The sequence below is a fragment of the Macrotis lagotis genome, chromosome 4 (genome assembly GCF_037893015.1).
Source record: "Macrotis lagotis isolate mMagLag1 chromosome 4, bilby.v1.9.chrom.fasta, whole genome shotgun sequence".
NCBI lineage: Eukaryota > Metazoa > Chordata > Mammalia > Peramelemorphia > Peramelidae > Macrotis > Macrotis lagotis.
Genome location: NC_133661.1, coordinates 153,636,337 through 153,658,132, shown reverse-complemented (window position 1 = coordinate 153,658,132; position 21,796 = coordinate 153,636,337). Strand labels below are relative to the sequence as shown.

The following is a 21,796-nucleotide window of genomic DNA, read 5'->3' as shown; positions in this document are numbered from 1 at the left end:
GCAAGGCAATGGGGTTAAGTGGCCCAAGACCACACAGCTAGGTAATTATTAAGTGCCTGAGGTCACATTTGAACTAAGGTACTCCTGACTCCAGGGCCAGTGCTCTATCCACTGTGCCACCTAGCAGCCCCGGAACTCAACATTTTTAAAAATGATTGTTAAAAAAAATTAATGTAATGAATTTTCTAATGTAATTAGGAAATATTTAATGAAATTAAAAAAACTTTTTAGTTTTTTTTTCTTTTGGCAAGGCAATGGGGTTAAGTGACTTGCTCAAGGCCACACATTATTAAGTGTCTGAGGTCACATTTGAACTCAGGTACTCCTGACTCCAGGGCTGGTGTTCTATCCACTGCACCACCTAGCCGTCCCTAATAAAAATATTTAAAAAAAAAAATAAAGTGTTTGTTGCTGAGTGAGATGGGCAGAACCAGAAAAACACTGTACATCCTAACAGCAACATGGGGGCAATGATCAACTTTGATGGACTTGCTCATTCCATCAGTGCAACAATCAGGGACAGTTTGCTGCTCTCTGCAATGGAGAATACCATCTGTATCCAGAGGAAACAACTGTGGAGTTTGAACAAAGACCGAGGACTATTACCTTTAATTTAGGAAAAAACTGATATATTCTTGTCTGATCTTGCTATCTCTTATACTTTATGTTCCTTAAGGATATGATTTCTCTCTCATCACATTCAATTTGGATCAATGTATACCATGGAAACAATGTGAAGACTGGCAAATTGCCTTCTGTGGGGGGTGGGGGAGGGAAGTAAGATTAAAGGAAAATTGTAAAACTCAAAATAAATAAAATCTTTTAAAAAAAAGTTTCCTTACATTGAATTTATTTATATATATATATATATATATATATATATATATATATTTATATATATATATATATGTATGTATTCCTCTTTGCGGCTACTACCACTTGCTTCTAATTTGGTCCTCTGGGGCTAAGCAGAACAACTCTAATATATGTACCATGACAGCCCTTCCTTGAGGACAGCTATCATTTCTCCCCTAAGTCCTCACTTCTCCAGATAAGCATGCTCAGTCTTTTAAAGCAGGCTTCACATGGCATGTTCTCAAGGCTTTCATCATCTTGGTCATCCACCTCTAAACAACCTCCAACTGCCTCCCTAAATCACAATGGCCACAAGCTAAATGTAATACTTCAGTTATGAACCGACTGAGGCAGAACCAGAAGCAATCATCTCTCAAATTTAGAATACCAGGCTTCTCTAAATAGAGGCTAAAATTACATACATTCTTTTGGTTGCCATATTTTACTATTGAGCTCATAGTGAGCTCATAGTCCAATAAAACTGAAGGTGTTTTTTAACCCAAATGTAAGAGTTGTCATTTATTGTTATTAAATTTCATCTTCTTAGATGGACCTAATTTGTAGTTACTATTCTAATTTATCATATTCAAATTTAGGGATCATGTCATCTACTCCTTTAGCCAAGTTATTGTTAAAAATGTTTAAATAGTGCAAATTAGAGATATATAGATTACTTCAATGAAGACTTTCCTCTAATCTAACACTGAGCTACTGATGACTACTCTTTGGGTCCACAAAGTAGTTTGAAACAGTCTAACTGGACTTTCACTAAGATATTATTTCTTCCTGGGAATCTGGAGCATCTAGAAGATGACAAAAAGCTCTATTTCAATAAGGTTCCAAGAAGTTATTCTTTCAAATCCCATAGGAAGCTTCAGAAAATTTTCTGCACTACTGATCCCCCATTTGAATAATTCTCTCTCAAAATATCTCTAAGATTAATACCTAAATCTAATACCATATATCCCACTGAATTATATTTGCATGTCTGACTTAAACATTAAAAACTTTTAAAAAAGATGAAAGTAGACTAAATTTTCTCTCAGTTATGAAGGAGAGATGATTTTTTTCAATTCAACAAATGAAAAGAATTATTGGGGATAGTATATGTTCTTGACTATGTAAAAAGAAGAAATACTATACAACAAAAAATAGCATTAAAAGAAAAATAGAGTAAATATAAAAGACAAAAAAATGATAAAATGCATAAAATTCTGCTAAAAGGAAACAGTGGTAATTCCCAGTCCACAAGGAATAAATAGCCAAAGGATATAAAAATACGACTCACTAATAATCAAAGTCAATCAAATTAAAACAATTTTGAGATAAAATTTCATGCTGGTAAATATAGTCAAAAGGAACTAAACTCCATTTTAGTAGGATTGTAGAAGAACATATATTCCATAAATTTGCTAGTAGAACTAGAAATTTGTGAAATCTTTAGATATTGCTCCAAAAGTTGCAAAATATGCATGACCTCTGACCGTTGATAGCAATATACCCTGAAAGTGTTATTTGTTTAAAGATCTGGTAGTTACAATAATAATTACCAAATGTATAATAGACTTGATACTTTTAAATATATTAACATACATTATTTCTTTTGATCTTCACAATATTTCTATAAGTTAAAGAGGGAAAAGATTATTTTCCCCACTTGAACCATAAGGAAACAGAAAAGTTGTGTCTTGTCCAAAGTCACAGAACAATAACTAGTGGCAGTAGTAAAACTGGAATTCAGGTTTTCTTTACTCCTGGACTTTTTTCATTGTACCACAACATTACCTGGAACTATAAGTAATATTTACTATTGTTTTTTTAAATTTTTTTAATTATTTGAGGCAATGTGGTTAAATGATTTGCCCAAAGTCACACAGCTAGGCAATTACTAGGTATTGGAGGCTGAATTTGAACTTAGCTTCCTCCTGACTCCAGGGCTGGTGCTCTAGCCACTGTGCCATCTAGCTGCCCTAGTATTTACTAGTATAACTAAAAATAGTATTGTTATGATTTTCTAAGCACTTTCAAATCACTGTATGATCCCATTTTATCCTCTCAGTAACTATGAATTAGAAGGAGACAAACGGCATTTTTTTTCCATTTTACAAATTAGAAAACAAAGAAAAAGCTTTTCAAATCTTATCATTCTGGGAGCCAGAACAACATTCCATATCTCCTAACTCCTTCCTAAAGCATAATAAAGTCATTATCAGCTAGACTTTTGTTTAAAAGAGTTGGGATGTTTTTCCCTGTGTGGTGGGGCCTCCAAAGCTGAATCTGAATTTCAATAAATTTTGAATTCTACCTTCATTTCATCTTAAGAATTTGAAATACTCTGTCCAGACATGAGTGGATGCATCTACTCTCTGCCCATCAGAAGTCTTTAATTCCTGAAAACTTCCATAATACTTTCCAAAAGGAAAGGAGTACACTTAAGTAAGGGATATCTTACCGGTTTTCTGACATCTGGAACTGTCAACCATAGAGGGAAAACAATGGGTAAAAGGAAGAGATAAATGGCCTGTTTACTCCTTGTTTCAGGCCATTCTAGTGACAGAGGCTCCTCATTTTCTTCTTCCTCTTCCTCTTCACCTTCATCTTCTTCCTCATCCTCATCTTCACTATCATCATCACCTTCTTCTTCTTCTTCACCTTCTCCACTTTCTTCACCTTCCTTTATGCTTTCTTTCCCATCTTCTCTACCTTCTCCATCTCCTTCACCTTCCTCAGCATCTTCCTCTACCCCTCCCCCCGTATTTTCTTTTTCACCTTCTCCACCTTCTTCATCTCTTTCTGTGCCTTCTTGTGAACCTTCCTCTCCATGGTCTTCTTCATCTTTCTCATCACCTTTTTCTGTATCTTGAGTTTCACCTTGCCCTTCAACTTCATTATCATTGGCCCCTTGGGTTTCACCTTCATCTTTGCCTTGAGTTTCATCTTTATCTGAATTGTTTGTTTCCTCTTCACCTTTGGTTTCTTCTTCAATTTTACCATTTTCTACTTCTTGGTTTTCAACTTCATCTAAAACTCTGGTTTCATCCTCAACATCACCTTCACCTTCACCTTCACCTTCACCTTCACCTTCACCTTCACCTTGAGATTCATCTTTGTCCTGACTTTTGGGTTCATCTTCACCTTTGGTTTCACCTTGACCTTCATCTTCATCTTTGTCATCTGATCCAGCAGATGAGCCCTCCTGCAAATCAAAACCAACATAGACATTGGCTAGAGACCTTAATCAACACATTCAAACTACCAAACTGATCCTGGCCTTATGGAACTTCACTTGCCATTTTAAAGCCCGAATATCAGAAACAACCTGATTTCTTTTCCATGTATTTTCCTGCATGTCATCTTCTGTTTCTTCATAAGTTACATAAAAGGTTTGGGTTAAATGATCTCTAAGGTTCCTCCAGCTCTGACATTCTTTGATTCTAACATGTCTCATTTTTTTAAATCTCATACTAGGTGTATACTTAAGCAACAAAAATTTACTGGAAACTAAATGTATACTAAAAGCATCATTTTGAGCATAGATATCTTGCTGTGGTGGAGTAGAGTGGTCCCATCACCTGGTGGCTCAGTCTAAGACTGATGTGCTGGTATTAAACAATAGATGTGATCACATGTATTTAAAAGGGACACTAAATATTAAAATATTAACAGAGGTAAGTAGAGGGGCCATTAAATAAATGGGAAGGAAAGTGAAAGTTGTATGTCTACACCAACCACTAAGTTTGAGAGAAAGAGATCTTTTTCTTTTTCAGTGGGAATTAGATGCCAACTCTGCAAATGAGCTGAGGAGTAGAGGCACCCCTTAGGCTCTTGGCTCTTCCAATGAAGGTAGGAGCTCTGAAGAAGAAAAGACAATCTACTTTTGATAACAAGAAAAAGCTGCTGTGATGCAGTTAGGCTCCAGAAATGAAAGCATCTGCCCCTGAGACTACATGACCACTATCAAGGTGGAATGTTAGCCTGGAATTATAGCTTCATAATAAGTGCATAATCCATCTAGGAGTTTGCTGATGACTTTTCTGAATTGGGAAACCATTAAAAACAAAGTCCATCAAACTGGGGAATGTCTAAACCTAATGTAGTATATGAGAATAATGAGATATTATTGTACTATAAGAAATGGTGGATGTAGGGGGCAGCTAGGCGGTGCAGTGGATAGAACACTGGCCCTGGAGTCAGGAGTACCTGAGTTCAAATCCGGCCTCAGACACTTAATAATTGCCTGGCTGTGTGGCCTTGGGCAAGCCACTTAACCCCATTGCCTTGCAAAAAAAAAAAAGAAATGGTACATGCAAAATTTGGGTAGATTTATATGAACTGCTGCTAATTGAAGTGAGTAACTAGGAAAATAATATACGCAATGACTATAACAATGTGAATAGAACAATCAAAGTCAAAAATTAATACTGAGAAATTGCAATGACCAAGCTTGTCTTTAAAGAACAGATAATGAGAATGTACTTCTCTTCCTTCTTTTGGTGTGTTTTGCTGAACTATTTATTTTTGTTCTTAAATTCTTTGTTATAAGGGATGAAATGGAAGAATAAAATGGCAAAATTTAGGTAATATAAAAATCAAAGCATAGCAACTAAATGTGTTTTTTTATTTTTTGGCAATGGGGTAAGTGACTTGCCCAAGGTCACACAGCCAGGCAATTATTAAGTGTCTGAGGCCGGATTTGAACTCAGGTCCTCCTGACTACTGGGCCAGTGCTCTATCTACTGCACCGCCTAGCTGCCCCTAAATGGTTTTTTTAAAAGCTAGTTGAATGTTGCTGAAAAATGGACTAAGACCCAAAGAAATAATAATAGTACTTTGAGGTGTCAAGACAAGAAATTCCTTCAAAAGAAATGGAAGAGACCAGATTAAGAAAACTTGAAACTCAAAGAAGAAATCTTGAGGGTCAATCAATTCAACAAACATTTACTAAGCATTCATTATATGCAAGGTACTAGATCCTGGGAAGTAACTCAAATATCAAAAGAAACAAAACAAAAAACATCCCTTACTCTCAAGTTATTGAAGAGAGGAAAAATATATATGTGCCCACATAACTAAATTCCAGATCATTTGAGAAAGAAGAGATCCCCAATGACTGAGAAGGATCAAGGAAGACTTTGGGGAGTTTTTTCCCCAGTCATTTTCAGTAGTGTCTGACTCTTTTTAACTGCATTTGGGATTTTCTTGCCTAAAATACTGAATTAGTTTGCCATTTCCTTCTCCAACTCTTTTAAGGAAACCGAGACAAACAAGGTTAAGAGACTTTCCCAGTGGTCCTAAAACTAGTTAAGTATCTGATGCTGGATTTGAACTCGTCTTCTGATACTATAGCTGATGTTCTATCCACTGTGTTGCCTAATTGTTGTTGTTTGTCCTTTGTTCTCATAAATATTTTCTTTTTTGGCAAGGCAATGGGGTTAAGTGACTTGCCCAAGGTCACACAGCTAGGTAATTATTAAGTGTCTGAAGTCAAATTTGAACTCAGGTACTCCTGACTCTAGGGCCAGTGTGCCACCTAGCCACCTCCCCCTCTTTTGTTCTCAAAGAAGACCTTGATAGTTGAGATTTGAAGGGAGATAAGAAATTTGAGAGGGAGATATGAGAGGAGTGCATTCCAGGCATGGGGGATGACTTCAACAAATCAAAGGTGGCAGGAGATGGGATGCTGAGCTTGAGAACTGGAAATCACAGAATTGTAGAGGCTAAGAAGGGAAATAATGTGAGTTGAAGATGGAGAGGGATTCTGGACTCAGAAAATCGAAGGCTTTAAATGCCAATTTGAGGATGACAGATGTTTTATCCTAGAAGTAATAAGGTACTTTTGAAAGCATTTAAGTAGATTGATGATGGAATGAGAACTGTACATTAGGTAGATTACTCTGGGAGTTGTATGGAGAATGGATTGGAAAGAGAAGGGAATGGAGACTGAGGGAACCTATTGGGAGGCTATTGCAATCATCCAGATAAGAGGTGCTGAGTACTTGAATTATGGTGATGGCTGAGTGAGTAATGTAAAGGTTCCCAATATCAAGACATGGTTGTGGAGACAGAAACATCAGTACAGAGAAATCCACTGATTGTAGAAAGCTTAAAAGTTGATTCAATAGGGTAGCTACATAGGTAATTGCTTTCTTTAATGAGAGGCAGGGTAGAGAGCATAGAAAGGGAACAAAGACTAGGTGCCCCATAATTGTGCCAGCAAGCCACTCAATCTGTTACTAAGCCATAGAAAAGATTTCTTCATATATAATTTCATTGAATCTGTTTTTCTTTTTTGTTTTATTTTTCTTAGTAAAATTATTTAAAATTTCAACTTTTCCTCATCTAGGCAATGGTGATCAAAGTACCAATATCCAGTCTCAGGACTCCTCAAGAGGTGAAAACATATAGGTAGAAAGCTGAATTTAACTGTGTTGACTAATTCTTTCCTTTTTTTTTTGAGGTATTTTCCCACAATGATTGTTCTATTTAACCAAGGGAATTACTTTGATCTGGTTAAGCTAAGAAAGATCCCAGGATATGCTGAAGGTATTGTCAAGGTGGAGCATGAAGTAGTAGAACAGAGCTGTAGGGCAGCAGGACAATATGCTGTGTCTTTTCAGCAATGCTTCAAGATTCCATGACTTTGGGGATGTGGGTATGGGTGTTCTCTTGACCAGTGGTAGATCAAAAATTCCTCATCAGATCAGCAGATGATCTTTAGAAACTATTGTGAAAAAAAAAATATGATGAGCTTTTCAGAGCTCTACTGGATCTTAGGGAACAATAGGATGATGTGGATCCATGCTTGGAAATTTTTCCAATTTGATAGGACCAATCTAAACTTGATTCCTTATCCCTCAAAACCCAGGATCACCTACTAAGATGAAACACTTATTGGGGCCAGACTTCAGTGAAAGGGGAGAGACTTAAGGATGGAAGGAAAAATGGTGTGAACCTATAAAATGACTCCAAACCAGTGAGCACAGTCCTCCTTCCTGTTTGGAAGACAAGATAAAGCAACACAATCCTCGCAGTTCCATGTAAAGACAAAATGTCTCCAGAGGAATCACCAAGGGAGGTTTCAGTACAGTGGTAAAAAAAAAAAACCATTATCAGGGGTGGCTAGGTGGTGCAGTGGATAAAGCACCGGCCCTGGAGTCAGGAGTACCTGGGTTCAAATCCGGTCTCAGACACTTAATAATTACCTAGCTGTGTGGCCTTGGGCAAGCCACCTAACCCCATTGCCTTGAAAAATCTAAAAAAACAAAAAAAAAGCAAAGAAAACATTATCTGGAGTCAGGGATCTGGTATCTAGGTTCAAATCTTATCCCTGCTAAACCCACTACACTTTCCCTGATGGCATTATTACCTTGGGTCAATTCTGATCTCAATACCTTCCCAGCCTCCTCAATGCCCACATACATTCTTCACCTTCTACAAGCATCCTCTTCAACTTCCAAATTCTAATTCCTATAGTCTCAACATATAGCAACAGGAAAATAGAGTAAGAAGGATATTCCTTTCTCTCCCTCTGCCAACTCTAAAATGAAGAGGTTGGGCTTTGATCCTTGTAAATATTCCTTTCTACTCTAAGATTCCTTGAATCCATTACATATGGCTGATGTTTATAACCACCAGCAACAAGTGTGTAATTCTGCCTCTATACACAGAGTCAACATGCAAAGATGGTGAAGATGTCATCTCCAGATATTCTTCCTCCAAATCCCTCTCTATGAATTCAGCATTTCCCCATTGCTTCAGGTTCGTCCTGTCCCTGAAGAGAGAATCTAACCAATTCATTCACTCTAAAATATTAAGGATTAATATTTTAATTCTCCCCTGGTAAAAGTAATTTTAAAAGGGAATGTATAGCAAAGGTTCTAAACAGTTTGGGATTGGGGGGGTAGGAGGACCCTCTGTACCTCAAGGACCCCTTTGACAGACTGGTGAAACCTATAGACCCCTTTCTCAAAATAATGTTTTTCAATGCATAAAATAAAATGCATAGGTTTACAAAATAAATATATATTGAGATAGACTTAATTTTTTAAACCAAGGTTTTAGAGCTTAGATTAAGAATTCCTGATAGGGACGGCTAGGTGACGTAGTGGATAAAGCACCGGCCTTGGAGTCAGGAGTACCTGGGTTCAAATCCGGTCTCAGACACTTAATTACCTAGCTGTGTGGCCTTGGGCAAGCCACTTAACCCCATTTGCCTTGCAAAAAAAAAAAAAAACTAAAAAAAAAAAAAGAATTCCTGATCTTCGGTAATATTTCTTTCAAAGGAATGAATCCCTAGAAGGATTGTAGGCATCATTGGGTGAGAGTTGGTCCAGGGAAGCCTTCATTCCTTCAAATGATATCACATAAGTGATTGAAGCAACCTTCCAGAATGGCATGAGCATTGAACCTAATTATTCTTACCCTTCTTAGTTGTGAGATAGGAATGGCATCAGATCAGTGATGTCATTGATATATAGACCCCCCAACCCCCAAGATGAGGAAACCTCCTCTACCAAAGAGGCACCTTCTTTGCAAATTAGGGTCTTAGAGAATTTCCTAGAACAGAGAGAGGTAAGTGACTTGTCCAGGATCACACAGCCAGAATGAGTCAGAAGTGAGCCTTCTCATCTTCCTGGCTTCAAGGTGGGATCTCTTAATAGCATCCTACCTCTTCAATAATTATTGGACAGATCATTTAACCAACCCTCTAGGACTTAAATTCCCTCACTTGAAAAATGAGAGCATTGAACTTTGATCATCTCTAAGATCCCTTCCAGCTTGAAAATTCTATGATTATGGGCATACTTCCTAGTCCAACTATACTTCCTTAGCCCAACTAAGTCTGGGCCCAACCATACCTTCCCATCAGGGGTTGGTTCATCATGATCTTTGGCAGCGTGCACAACAGAGGCTGGAGAAACTTTGACTGGTGGGAGTTCATCGGGCTCTGTAGGTTCTTCCACTTTAAAGGATAAAATGTGAAAGGACACAGGTTTGCATGATGCAGAGCAGATGAAAGAATGGGGAGAGTTTGGGCCACCCCAGAGCAGTCTCTGAGTTACTGCCTAGAGGTTTCAGGGCTTCCCTTGGGGATTCTATCTTATGTGGAAAGTGAAACCATAAAAAATGAACTGACCAATCATCATCCTTCTTGGATCTCCCCAACCTAGAGAAGAGTTAATAAACCACATACTTCAGTCTGCCTTATTTATAGTAGTTTCAACCTGTTTCCAGTCAAGGATAGCATAGGTAAAAAGTCCCAGAAAAAAAATCTTCCTGACCACTACCCCCTACTCCAACTCCCTTAACCTTGTTAAAAAAAAAAAGGTTTAAAGCAATGGAAGAAAATGGTCAATTCCACCAATTGTCAGAGAAGACTTATGTATTACATATTTCTGATTTTGCAGAACTGAAGTGATTAGATTCTGGAATAGCACTTCCTAGGGAAAAGGGAACCAAATAGCCTGATCCAGTCAGCAAAGAAAGCCTGAGGTAAAAAACATAGAAATGATCATTTGAGCCTGATAACCAATTTTCTCTTCTTCACTGACAAATTTCTTTAAAAAGAAGATTGAATCCCCAATAATGCCATTTCTTCCCTCCTTGTTCCCTTTTCAACCCCCATTGGCCTCCTCCCTAAACCAAACCTAAGATTCTCATGTGCATATTCTTTCAAAGATCATCAATGTAGGCCCAAATACCAAATCAAATGTATTTTTTCAGTATTCATCCTCCTTGTTGTTTCTGCTGCTGACTACTCCTTCCTTGTAGATACTCTCCTCTCAGCTTCAGAGAGATTCTCTTGGCTCTCTCCTACTTCTCAAACCATGTCTTCTTTGTCTGCTTCCCAGGCTCTCTGTCTTCTTGTTTACTTCTTTATATATATATATATATGTATATATATATATATATATATATACATATATATATGTATGTATTTTTTTTCTTGACCCAAATTTCCAATTTCCCATAGGATGTGTCCACCTGAATGTCCTACCAACACCTTAAATGCAATATGTTTACTTTACTTTATTTTCTATCCACTTAAACCTGTTACTTCTCATAATTTCACTATATCTCTAGATATCATCATTGATCTGGTCTCCCATGTTCATAAATAAGTCCTCTTTGACTTCTCCATCTTCCTCTTTTAAATTATCCAAGGAACTACCAAATCCTATCAATTCTACCTTCAAAACATCCATCCCCATCTATCCACTCTATTCCCACTGCCATTAAAATGCTACAAACTGTAATTATTTACCTATTACCAACTATTTCAGCAGTCATAACTTATCTTCAATCTTTCTCCTTTTCAAAGCAATGCTGTACAGTCAGAAAAATCTTTCTTAGACATAGATCTTGTCATTTCATTCCTCTGCTCAAAAGTCCTCAACAATCCCCTATTGCCTCCTGCATAAATGACAAAATCAATTGTTTAATATTTTTAACAATCTACCACCATACCTCCTTTCCAGATTCATCTTATGTTATCCCCTCTCCGAGCTCCCCACAGATTCTAAGCTCCCCAAATTAGTTTTCTCTTAGTCTCCCACATACATCATGTAGCCTCCTACCTCTTTGCCTTTCCTCTGGCTGCTCCTTATGTGATTCTAATTCTACCACAAACATTTATTAAACCCCTCTTGTGTGCATGCTAGGCAGAGTTCCCATTCTTAAAGAGTTTGTACAGTTTAGTAGAGAAATGAAACTTGTACACAAGAGTTCAAATTATAGAAGACCTTACAGAAAGTTAGGTAATCTTAAGAAAGGAATCTAGTGAAAAATGGAAAGCACACCACAATAAGTGTTAAAAAGATACATAATCTAAATATAAATTATCATATCATATCAAAAATTTCATATCAAAAATGTCATAGCATATCAAAAAATAGAGGACAGAAGGTACTGTTATACCATTATCAGTAGAAAGAGGATTCTTAACTAAACACATGATAAAACTGATCATAGAAGATAAATTGGACAATTTTGATTACATAAAATTCTGAATTATCTTGCATAAAGAAAATTGATGTAATTAGAATTAGAAGAGAAGTAGTTTAGCGGGGGAGAATTTTTAGCAATTGTCTTTGATTAATATCTGGTTGTAAAGATATATTGGAAATCAATGCAAATATATAGGAACAGGTGACATTCACCATTAGGTAATAGATTAAAGGATAAGAAGAAACAGTTTTCAGAAGAATAAATTTAGTCAAACAAAAAGCATTTATTAAGGGCTATTAATGAATCAACCACTGTTGGGTGCTAGGTACACAAATACAAAGAATAATCAAGTATATGTATAAGAATATATAGTATAAATATAAAGTTATTAAATGCAAAGTAGTTAAACACAAGATTTAGGAAGATACTCAATAGAAGTTGCAAGTGTCAAGAAAGTATTTCTGCAAAAGGTAGTGCTTCACCTCAAGTGAACTCATACAAATTGAAATGAGCAGAACAACATTGTACGCAGTAAAAGTAATATTATACGAATGATCAACTGTGAAAGATTTAGCTACTCTGATCAAGACAGTGATCCAAGACAATTTCAAAGGACTAATGATGAAAAATGTTACCTATCTGCAGAGAGAGAGACCTGATAAACCCTGAATGCAGTCTGAAGTATACTTTATTTTTGTTTTCCTTTGTGTTTTCTTTTGTAACACGGCTAATAGGGAAATCTGTTTTGATGACCATATAATATGATGACCACTATAATAGCAAATTGCTTGTGTTCTCAAGAAGGGGGGAAGGACAGAAGGAAGAGAGAGAATTTGAAATTCAAAGTTTCTTAAATGATTGTTAAAAATTATTTTTAGGAGCAGCTAGGTGGCACAGTGAATAGAGCACCGGCCCTGGAGTCAGGAGTACCTGAGTTCAAATTCCACCTCAGACACTTAATAATTACCTAGCTGTGTGACCTTGGGTAAGCCACTTAACCCCATTGTCTTGCAAACAAAACAACCTAAAAAAAATTATTTTTCTTGGGATTTATTAGTGATTGGGAAATATTTAATGGAAAAATAAAAATTAACTTTTAAAAATGCTTTATCTGACTCTAAGAAAGAGAGGGACTATATAAGAGGGAGGTGAGAAACAAGTGCTTTTCAGACAAGAGGAATAGTCAGTGCAAAGGTACAGAGATGAGAGTTGGTACAGAGGAACAGAGAGGTTAGTCTGTCTAGATCACAGAGTATGAAAGGGGAAATAATGTACAATGAGGTTGAAAAAAATTGATTTAGGGCTATAATATGAAGGACTTTAAAAACTAAACAGAAGAGTTTATATTTTATTAATGGTAACCAACAAAAAACGGAATTCTTTGAATAGGAGAGCCACATGGGTATATCTGCACTTAAAGGAAAGTTCCTTTGGCAGCAGTATGGTAAATGTAACTTTGGATAGGGGAGAGACCTCAGAATTTTTTCACTGATCTTAGAGTGCCGATAGCTTGTACTTGCTTTAGAGTACAATTCAGAGATTTGCTTGTCTTCTTTCCACATGCTATATTTATGGGTTAGTGCTTCTAATCATGGCTGCTACTCATTCATAAAATTTGGAGTAGTAAGAAAATCTAGTCATCTGGAAGATGTTTTCCCTAATCTTCTTGAATTGAACTTTTCTGAACTAAAGCAGATGAAGAAACTCCTCTTAATAGGTAAAATCCAAGAAGGGGTAGAGGCGGCAGGAATCACATCAGAACTCTAGATTTTGCAATAATGTAAGACTTCAAGGGACAAAGACTCCTTTGTCTCTCCTCCTCCAGTGTCCCCCTTCCTCACTATAGGCAGATTCAGAACTGTCTCCACCGAAACACCGGGTCTCTAACTCTTCTAAGTTGTAATCCCCTTCGAGGCCTCCACCTCACTTCTTTCTGTCAATTCGATGTCGCTTCTCAACAAGTCCCTTTTCTCAGCCCAGAGGATTCACCTCCTTAGTCTCAATCCCTTCTGACCTCTTCCTGGCCTGCAGATCCTATAATCCAGTTAAGATAAATAAGCTCTTCACTAGACCCTGTCAGTGACCCTAGCCAGTGAGGCTATGCAAGGGTTTCATCTCCCTAGATGCTTCTGGCTTAGAATCCCAGAGGGCCTTTATTTGCCATGGACTTGCCAGGAATCCCATGAAAAGACCAAGATTCTGAATCCAGATCTCCCTCCTCACCCCCTTGTCTCTCCAATATACAAATACCTTTGTCTCTGGATTTAAAAACTGAGAATTGATCTTTTTAAATGAAGCTAACACTAGGATTTCTCACCACCCATATAGCTTTTTTTCTTGGAGACTTTCTAGGGAGAATTGGTGCCATAGCCTTTAGCTGCTTTCAAAAATATTTTGATTATGTCATTTTCTCTTTTTTAGAGATCTCAAATGTTAAATATGAATCATTAAAGCCAAGACCTCACCATAGTCTAGAATTTAAGACTATGCCAGAAGAGCACAAGTTCAAGCAAAAAAAAATAGAAATAATAACTGGCATTCAGGGAGGACTTTAAGGTTTAAAATATGTACTATATACATTACCCTATTTTACGAATGAGAAAGCAGAGAGGTTAATTGACTTGTCTATGGTTGCACAGTTAGGATGTGTCTGGGTGCCATGTGTGGCACTCCACCTACTATACTACACTGAAGGGATGACTCATGCAGGACCACTATGACCTTTTGTTTGTTGTCTGAGTATTTAAGGACAGCCTGGCTAAAATTTAAAAACCTCGTCATCTCCAGAAGCTTATTCATTAGCATTTTTAGCCTCATCTAATCATGAAATTCTGTATTAATGGAGATTAAATCAAATAGAAGAAATCTGGTGCCCAAGTCAGGAGCAATTCAGGGGAAATCCACAAGACCCCCAAAGCAATATCCCACTGCCCCATGATCATGGACTTAGAGCTATAAGGCATCCATTGCTCTGTCTCTTTTCATTTTACAAATGAGAAAACTAAAATTGGAAGTAAAGGAGGAACTTGACCAAGGTCATACACACCATGACAGAGTGCAGGCTTCTGGTTCTGACTCTGAAATCTAGTTCTCCTTCTACTGCCCAGCATTGTCATGATGCTATATCCCCTACCTCTGAGTTATTTCACACAAAATCAAGCAATCAATCAATCAGGCGTTCCTTGGGGAAAGGTGATTGAAAGCCCCCCGAGCTGCTTGGAGAGAATGCTAAGTATCTTTCCCAAATTCTGATGGTAGAGTGGGGAATGAAATCCTTGAGGAAATGGGGAGGGACAGAAGAAGGCTTTGAGGAAGCACTTGAGAGGCTCAGTTTCCTTTGACATTTACAAAGTTTGGAGTTCAGATACTCTACCTGTATGGCAAAAAATACTTTGGGCCCTTGAACTCACTCCTTTCTCCTGTAGGAATTTGTTTCTTTCTATTATCTTTTCTTTTCCCCTAATTTTTATTCTCTCCTTTAACTATGGGCTCTTTCCTTGCTACCTACAATTGAATTCAGATCCCTGATACTTAAAAACTCTTCACTCAATGAAGGCAAAAGGAGGGGTTATGAGCTAGGAGAACAGAAAGGCATCTCAAACTAAGTTATTAGAATAGCAACCCACATTTTATATATATATATATATATATATATATATATATATATATATATATATATATATATATAATATATATGTACCTCTTCACAAACTCCTTTTTGGTTGAAAAAGGAATATTACTGCTTCTTTGACCTATATCAAATCAAGAATTATTACAATTAATTTCTTAAACCAATTTATTTTCCATAGTACAATGTGTTTTTTAATAACCCAGAGGAGCAGCTAGATGGTGTATAGTGGATAGAGCCCTGGCCTTGGAGTAAGGAGGACCTGAGATCAAATCCAACCTCAGACACTTAATAATTGCCTAGCTGTGTGACCTTGGACAAGTCACTTAGCCCCATTGCCTTAAATAAAATTTAAAAAAAACAAAAAGCCCAGGACTCATATGTCCCTATCTAATCAGAATTTCAAAATTAATTAAAATTTTTGTTTTTCAGTCATTCAGTAATGTGTGACTCTTCAAGATCCATGTAGGATTTTCTTGACAAAGAAGGCAAACAAAAGTTAAGTGCTTTGCTCAGGATCACACTTTTAGTAAGTGTCTCAGACTGGATCTGAATTCTGCAGGCTGAACACTATTTCTCCCAGCCACTAAGGTACCTCCATTACTAAAAATAATATTATTTAAAAAATAAAACTTCGCTTGGCCCTTCCATCTCCTCAAAGTATAGTCCTGTTTCTCACTTCTTTTTTACCAAGAAACTTCTAGCCTCCACTTTCTCAACTCCATTCACTTCTCAACCTTTTTCAGTCTGGCTTCTACTCCCATCACTCAATTGAAATGGTTTTCTTGAAGATCAGGAATGATTTCTTTATTGCAAAATCAAATGACCTTTTTCTCACTTCTCTTTTTTCCTGACTCTCTGCAGTATTTGGTACCAATTAATGTACACCCCTTCTGGACATCATCTTTCCCCTGCCTGGGTTTTTATGACATTACTCTGTCCTGGTTCTCTTTTTATCTATCAGATTAAATGTTTTCAGTCTCCTTTGTAGGTTCCTATCCTGCTGAACCTGGATATACTATCTGTCTTAAGTCTTCTCTGTTCTCTTTATCTTACTGATCTCATCAGTTCCCACCTATCAGTTCTATAAAATGATTCCAAAATCTACATTCTCAATCCTGATTGTTTACCCTGGGTCAGGTTCCTTATCTACAATTGCCTGTTTGATAGCTCTGCCTGGATGTGCCATGGGCAGCTTCACTTACTGCCCAAAACAGAGTTCTTGATCTTTCTAAATCTGCATCTCCTAACTTTCTTATTTCTCTTGGAGACAACACCATTTTCTAACACTCAAGTTTTTGACATAGGCATCATCCTTGATTCATCAGTTTCCTCTCCCTCTGTATCTAATCTATACCAAGTCTTATTGACTCTACTACATCTCTCCCTTCTCATGCCACAACCACCTAAATCCAAGCCCTCATCACTCTCCCGGACAATTATAATAGTCTCCTAAGTCTTGCTTATCCAGTCTCTTTCCCCTCTTAAACCCATTTCTACATCACAGCCATCAAATACCAGCCCACAGGCCTGCAGCACTTCAAGTCTGAATCAGATTAAAATGTAATTAGAAAATATTTGATAAAATAAATAAAAACACAATAGAACATAGATAATGTTAATATATGGTTTTCTAAGTGAATATGTGGCCCTACAAGAATTTTTATGTATGAAGTGGTGGCCCCCATTTCTATTTGAGTTTGACACCATTGCTCTCCATAGCTGACAAACTGATCTTCCCAAAAGCACAGGTCTGACAGGTTACTTCTTTGTTCACCCATCTATCTTTGGCGATGCCCCATTGCCTGTAAGATAAAATGTAATCTCCTCAATTTGGCATTAAAACTTCCTGATCTGTCTTCAGTTGGTTAGTTACACACTATTCTTCCTCATATGTTCCAATCTGAGGTTCAATGACCCAGTCTTACTGGCTTCTTTGGTATATTCCCCACTTACTGAATCTCATTTCCTACTTCTTTGCCTTTGCTCAAGCTGTCCTCCAACCCTTAAGTGCTCTCACTTCTCAGGTCTCTCTCTTGGAACCTCAGTCTCTCTTCCAGGCTAATCCCAAGAGCTTTTTCTTTCAAGCAGCCTTTCCTGTTACCTCTTTTATTAATATTTATTTTGTACATCTCTCCTGGAAAGCATCATGGTAAAAATCCAGTGATTTTCTTAACCTTTTTTGTGTCCTGGCCCACTTTGGTAGGCCATGAAGGTAATGAAATCTTTGGACACCTTCTTAGAACAAGGTTTCTAAATGCATAAATTAAGATACACAAACTTACAAAGAAAACCAATTATATTGAGATATGATTGTTAAAATTTTAGAAATTCATAGAATCCTGATTAAGACCCACTGATTGAGGGCATTTAGGTGGTATACTAGATAGAACCAGGGGCCCTAGAGTCAAGAGGACCTGAGTTCAAATTTGACCTTAGACACTTAATAATTACCTAGATATGTGACCTTGGGCAAGTCACTTAACCCCATTGCCTTTCAACAAAAAGACCCACTAGACCCTGGAATCCAGCTGATATAGGTTTAAGTGCTTCCTCTGATATATGCTGCTTATATGATTTGGACAAGTCAATTAAGCTTTTAGGGTTCTGAGCCCTCTCTAAGAATATGGCCATAAAATAGAATTTCACAGGGTACTCCTTACACTGGTGGAAGTGATAGATCCAGTCCAAAAAAATAAAATCCCTTTAATCCATTAATCTGTAATTACTTCCCATAGAAATATTTCATTTCTACAATTATAGTCTTATCTCTGGCATACTAGCTGATAAATAATAAAAGATTGTGATTGATGGATGAGGAAGGAGGTACAATGGGAATGGAGAGCTGGAAAGGACCTTAGGGGTTATTTTGTTCAACCCTCTTATTTTATAGATGTAGAAACTGAGACCTGGAGATGTTAAGTGACTTACTTAAGGTCACACAAGCAGTTTGGGTCAGGGGTGGGATTTGAACTCAAATCCTAGTAACTTTAAGTTTATCCTTCTATCCACAGCACCCCAAATAAGAGATTTTTCAGGTCTTCCAAGCTCAAAAAGACTTAAATATCTCCTTTCCCAAGGGTCCCCAACTTCTAGCTACAGACATTAGACTACAGTTGCGGAGAGGCCCCAGAAGAAAGTAAACATCTGGGAGAAAACTTAGTGGGGATAGAAAAGAATACACCTTTCTCTCTGAAGTATATGGCACCTATACCAAAACTGACCATGCCCTAGGGCATAAAAGCCTTATACTAAAATATAGAATGGCAGAAATAATAAATGAATTCTTCTCAGACCATGACGCAAAAAAATATTACATGTTATAAAGGGTCATGGAAAGATAAATCAAAAGCTAATTGGAAACTAAATAATTTTAAATAAGGAGGGGATCAAACAGCAAACCACAGAAATAATCAATAATTATATCCAAGAAAATGATTAAAATGAGACATCATACCAAAATTTATGGGGTGTAGCCAAGTTAGTTTTGAGGGGAAATTTTATATCTCTAAATGCTTATATAAGTAAAATAGAGAAAGGGGGGGGGATTAATGAATTGGGTAGCAACTAAAAAAGTTAGATAAAGAACAAATTAAAAATCTCCAATTAATTACCAAATTAGAAATTCTGAAAAATCAAGGGAGAGATTAATAAAATTAAAAGCAAGAAAACTATTGATCTAATAAATAAGACTAAGAGTTGGTTTTATGAAAGAGTGAATAAGATAAACCTTTGGTTAATCTGATTTTATTTTTTTATTTTTTAAAAATTTTTTTTCCAAGGCAATGGGGTTAAGTAGCTCGCCCAAGGCCACACAGCTAGGTAATTATTAAGTGTCTGAGGTCAAATTTGAACTCAGGTACTCCTGACTCCAGGGCCAGTGCTCTATCCACTGCGCCACCTAGCTGCCCCGGTTAATCTAATTTTTAAAAAAAGAAAGAAGATAACTAAATTACCAGTCTCAAAAATGAAAGTGGTGAACTAACCACCAATGAGGAGGAAATTAAAGAGATAATTTGGAGCTACTTTGCCCAACTGTATGCCTGAATGAAATAGCTAAATAAATAAAAACATTTACAGAAAAGATAATAAAATACTTAACCCCATTTCAGAAAAAAAAAAATTGAAGAAACCATCCATAAACTCCCTAAGAAAAAGTTTCCAGGTTCAGATGGATTTACAAGTGAATTCTACCAAACATTTAAGGAACAATTAATTCCTATTATACATAACCTATTTTTAGAAATAGGAATTCTGCCAAATTCTTTTTATGACACCAATATGGTGCTGAAACCTAAACCAGCAAGAACCAAACCACTCAAAGAAAATTATAGACCAATCTCCCTAATGAACATTGATGTAAAAATCTTAATAAAGTTTTAGCAATGAGATTACAGCAAGTTATTACTAGGATAATATACCATGATCAGGTAGGATTTATACCAGGTAGGTATAAGAAAACACTCAACATAATTGAACATATCAATACCAAAACCAACAGAAATCATATGAATATAGCAATAAATGCTGAAAAAAGCCTTTGATTAAAATACAATCTTCCCATTAAAAACACTAGAAAGTTTAGGAATAAATGGATTTTCCTTAAAATAATAAGTAGTATCTATCTAAAACCATCAATAAATATTATATGTAATGGGGATAAAGTCAGAGCATTTCCAATAAGATCAGGGTGAAACAAGGATGCCCATTATTACCATTGCTATTCAACCTAGTATTAGAAACGTTAGCAATAAGAGAAGAAAAAGAAATTGAAGGAATCAGAATGGACAGTGAGGAAGCAAATCTTTCACTCTTTTCAGATGATATAATGGTGTACTTAGAGAACCTGAGAAACAACAAATTCAGCAAAGCAGCAAGATATAAAATAAACCTACATAAATCATCAACATTTCTATATAAACAAGAAATCCCAAAAGTAAGAAATAGAAAAATTTCATTTAAAATAACTGTAGACAACATTAAATACCTGGGACTCTAACTTTCCAAGACAAACCCAGAAACTGTATGAACACAATTACAAAGTACTTTCTACTCAAATAAAGTAAGATCTAAATAATTGGAAAAATGTCAATTGTTCATGGTTAGGTAGAACTAATATAATAAAAATGACAGTTCTATCCAAATTAAATTACTTTTTCAGTGCCATATCAATCAAACTACCAAATAATTATTTTACTGAACTAGAAAAAATAATAACAAAATTCATCTGGAGCAACAAAGGGTCAAGAATAGCAAGGGAACTGATGAAAAAAAATTGTAAAGGACGGTGGCCTAGCTCTATCAGATATAAAACTATACTATAAAATGGCAGTCATCAATACTGCCTGGTACTGGTTAAGAAATAAAGTAATAGGTCAGTGGATTAGGATAGAATCAAAACAAACAGTAGTAAATGATTACAGTAATCTACTGTTTGACAAACCCAAAGACATTAGTTTCTGGGATAAGAACTCATTATTAGACAAAAATTGTTGGGAAAACTGGAAATAGTATGACAAAAACTAGGCATAAACCCACATCTCACATCCTATACTAAAATAAGGTCAAAGTAGGTACAGAATTTAGACATAAAGGGTGATACCATAGATAAATTAATAGACCAAGAAATACTCAGTCTATCAGATCTATGGAAAAGGGACAAATTTATGACCAAAAAAGAAATAGAGTACATTATAAACTGCAAAGTGAATGATTTTGACTATATTAAATTAAAAATGTTTTGTACTAATAAAATCAATGCTGCCAAAATTAGAAGAAAAGCAGAAAGCAGAGAAACAATATTCACAACTAGGAGTTCTGATAAGGATTTCATTTTTAAAATATATAGAGAATTACATCAAATTTAGGTTACAAGCCATTCCCAATTGATAAATGTCAAAGAATATGAATACACATTCATAATGAATTCATAATAAAGAATGAAAAAATTAAAGCTAAATATAATCATATAAAAATGCTCCAAATCATTTTAGATTAGAGAAATGTAAATTAAAACAACTATGAGGCATCACCTCACAGTCATCAGATTGGCTAAGATGATAAAAAAACGACAATGATCAATGTTGGAGAGGTTATGGGAGAATTGGGACATTAATGCATTGCTGGTGGAGTTGTAAACTGATCCAACCATTGTGGAGAGCAATATGGAGCTATGCCCAAAGAACAATAAAACTGTTCATATATCCTTTGACCCAGTAATTCAAATTCTAAGTCTATATCCAGAAGAAATCATAAAAAATGGGAAAAGCTCCACATGTTCCAAAATATTCATAGTAGCTCTTTTTGTAATGGCAAAGAATTGGAAATTAAGGGGATGCCCATCAATTGGGGAATGGTTGGAACAAG

The 21,796-nt window shown here is 36.2% G+C and overlaps 1 protein-coding gene across 1 annotated transcript in view; it reads right to left on the bottom strand.

Moving 5' to 3' along the window:
• Positions 1-21,796, bottom strand: part of SLC24A1 (solute carrier family 24 member 1) — a 45,706-nt gene that overhangs the window by 6,725 nt on the left and 17,185 nt on the right. The window contains exons 6-7 of the mRNA XM_074236218.1: positions 9,714-9,817; positions 3,308-4,051 (exon numbers count right to left, since the gene is read on the bottom strand). Coding sequence (XP_074092319.1) covers positions 3,308-4,051; positions 9,714-9,817 — 848 coding nt within the window. The remainder of the gene's footprint in view (positions 1-3,307; positions 4,052-9,713; positions 9,818-21,796) is intronic.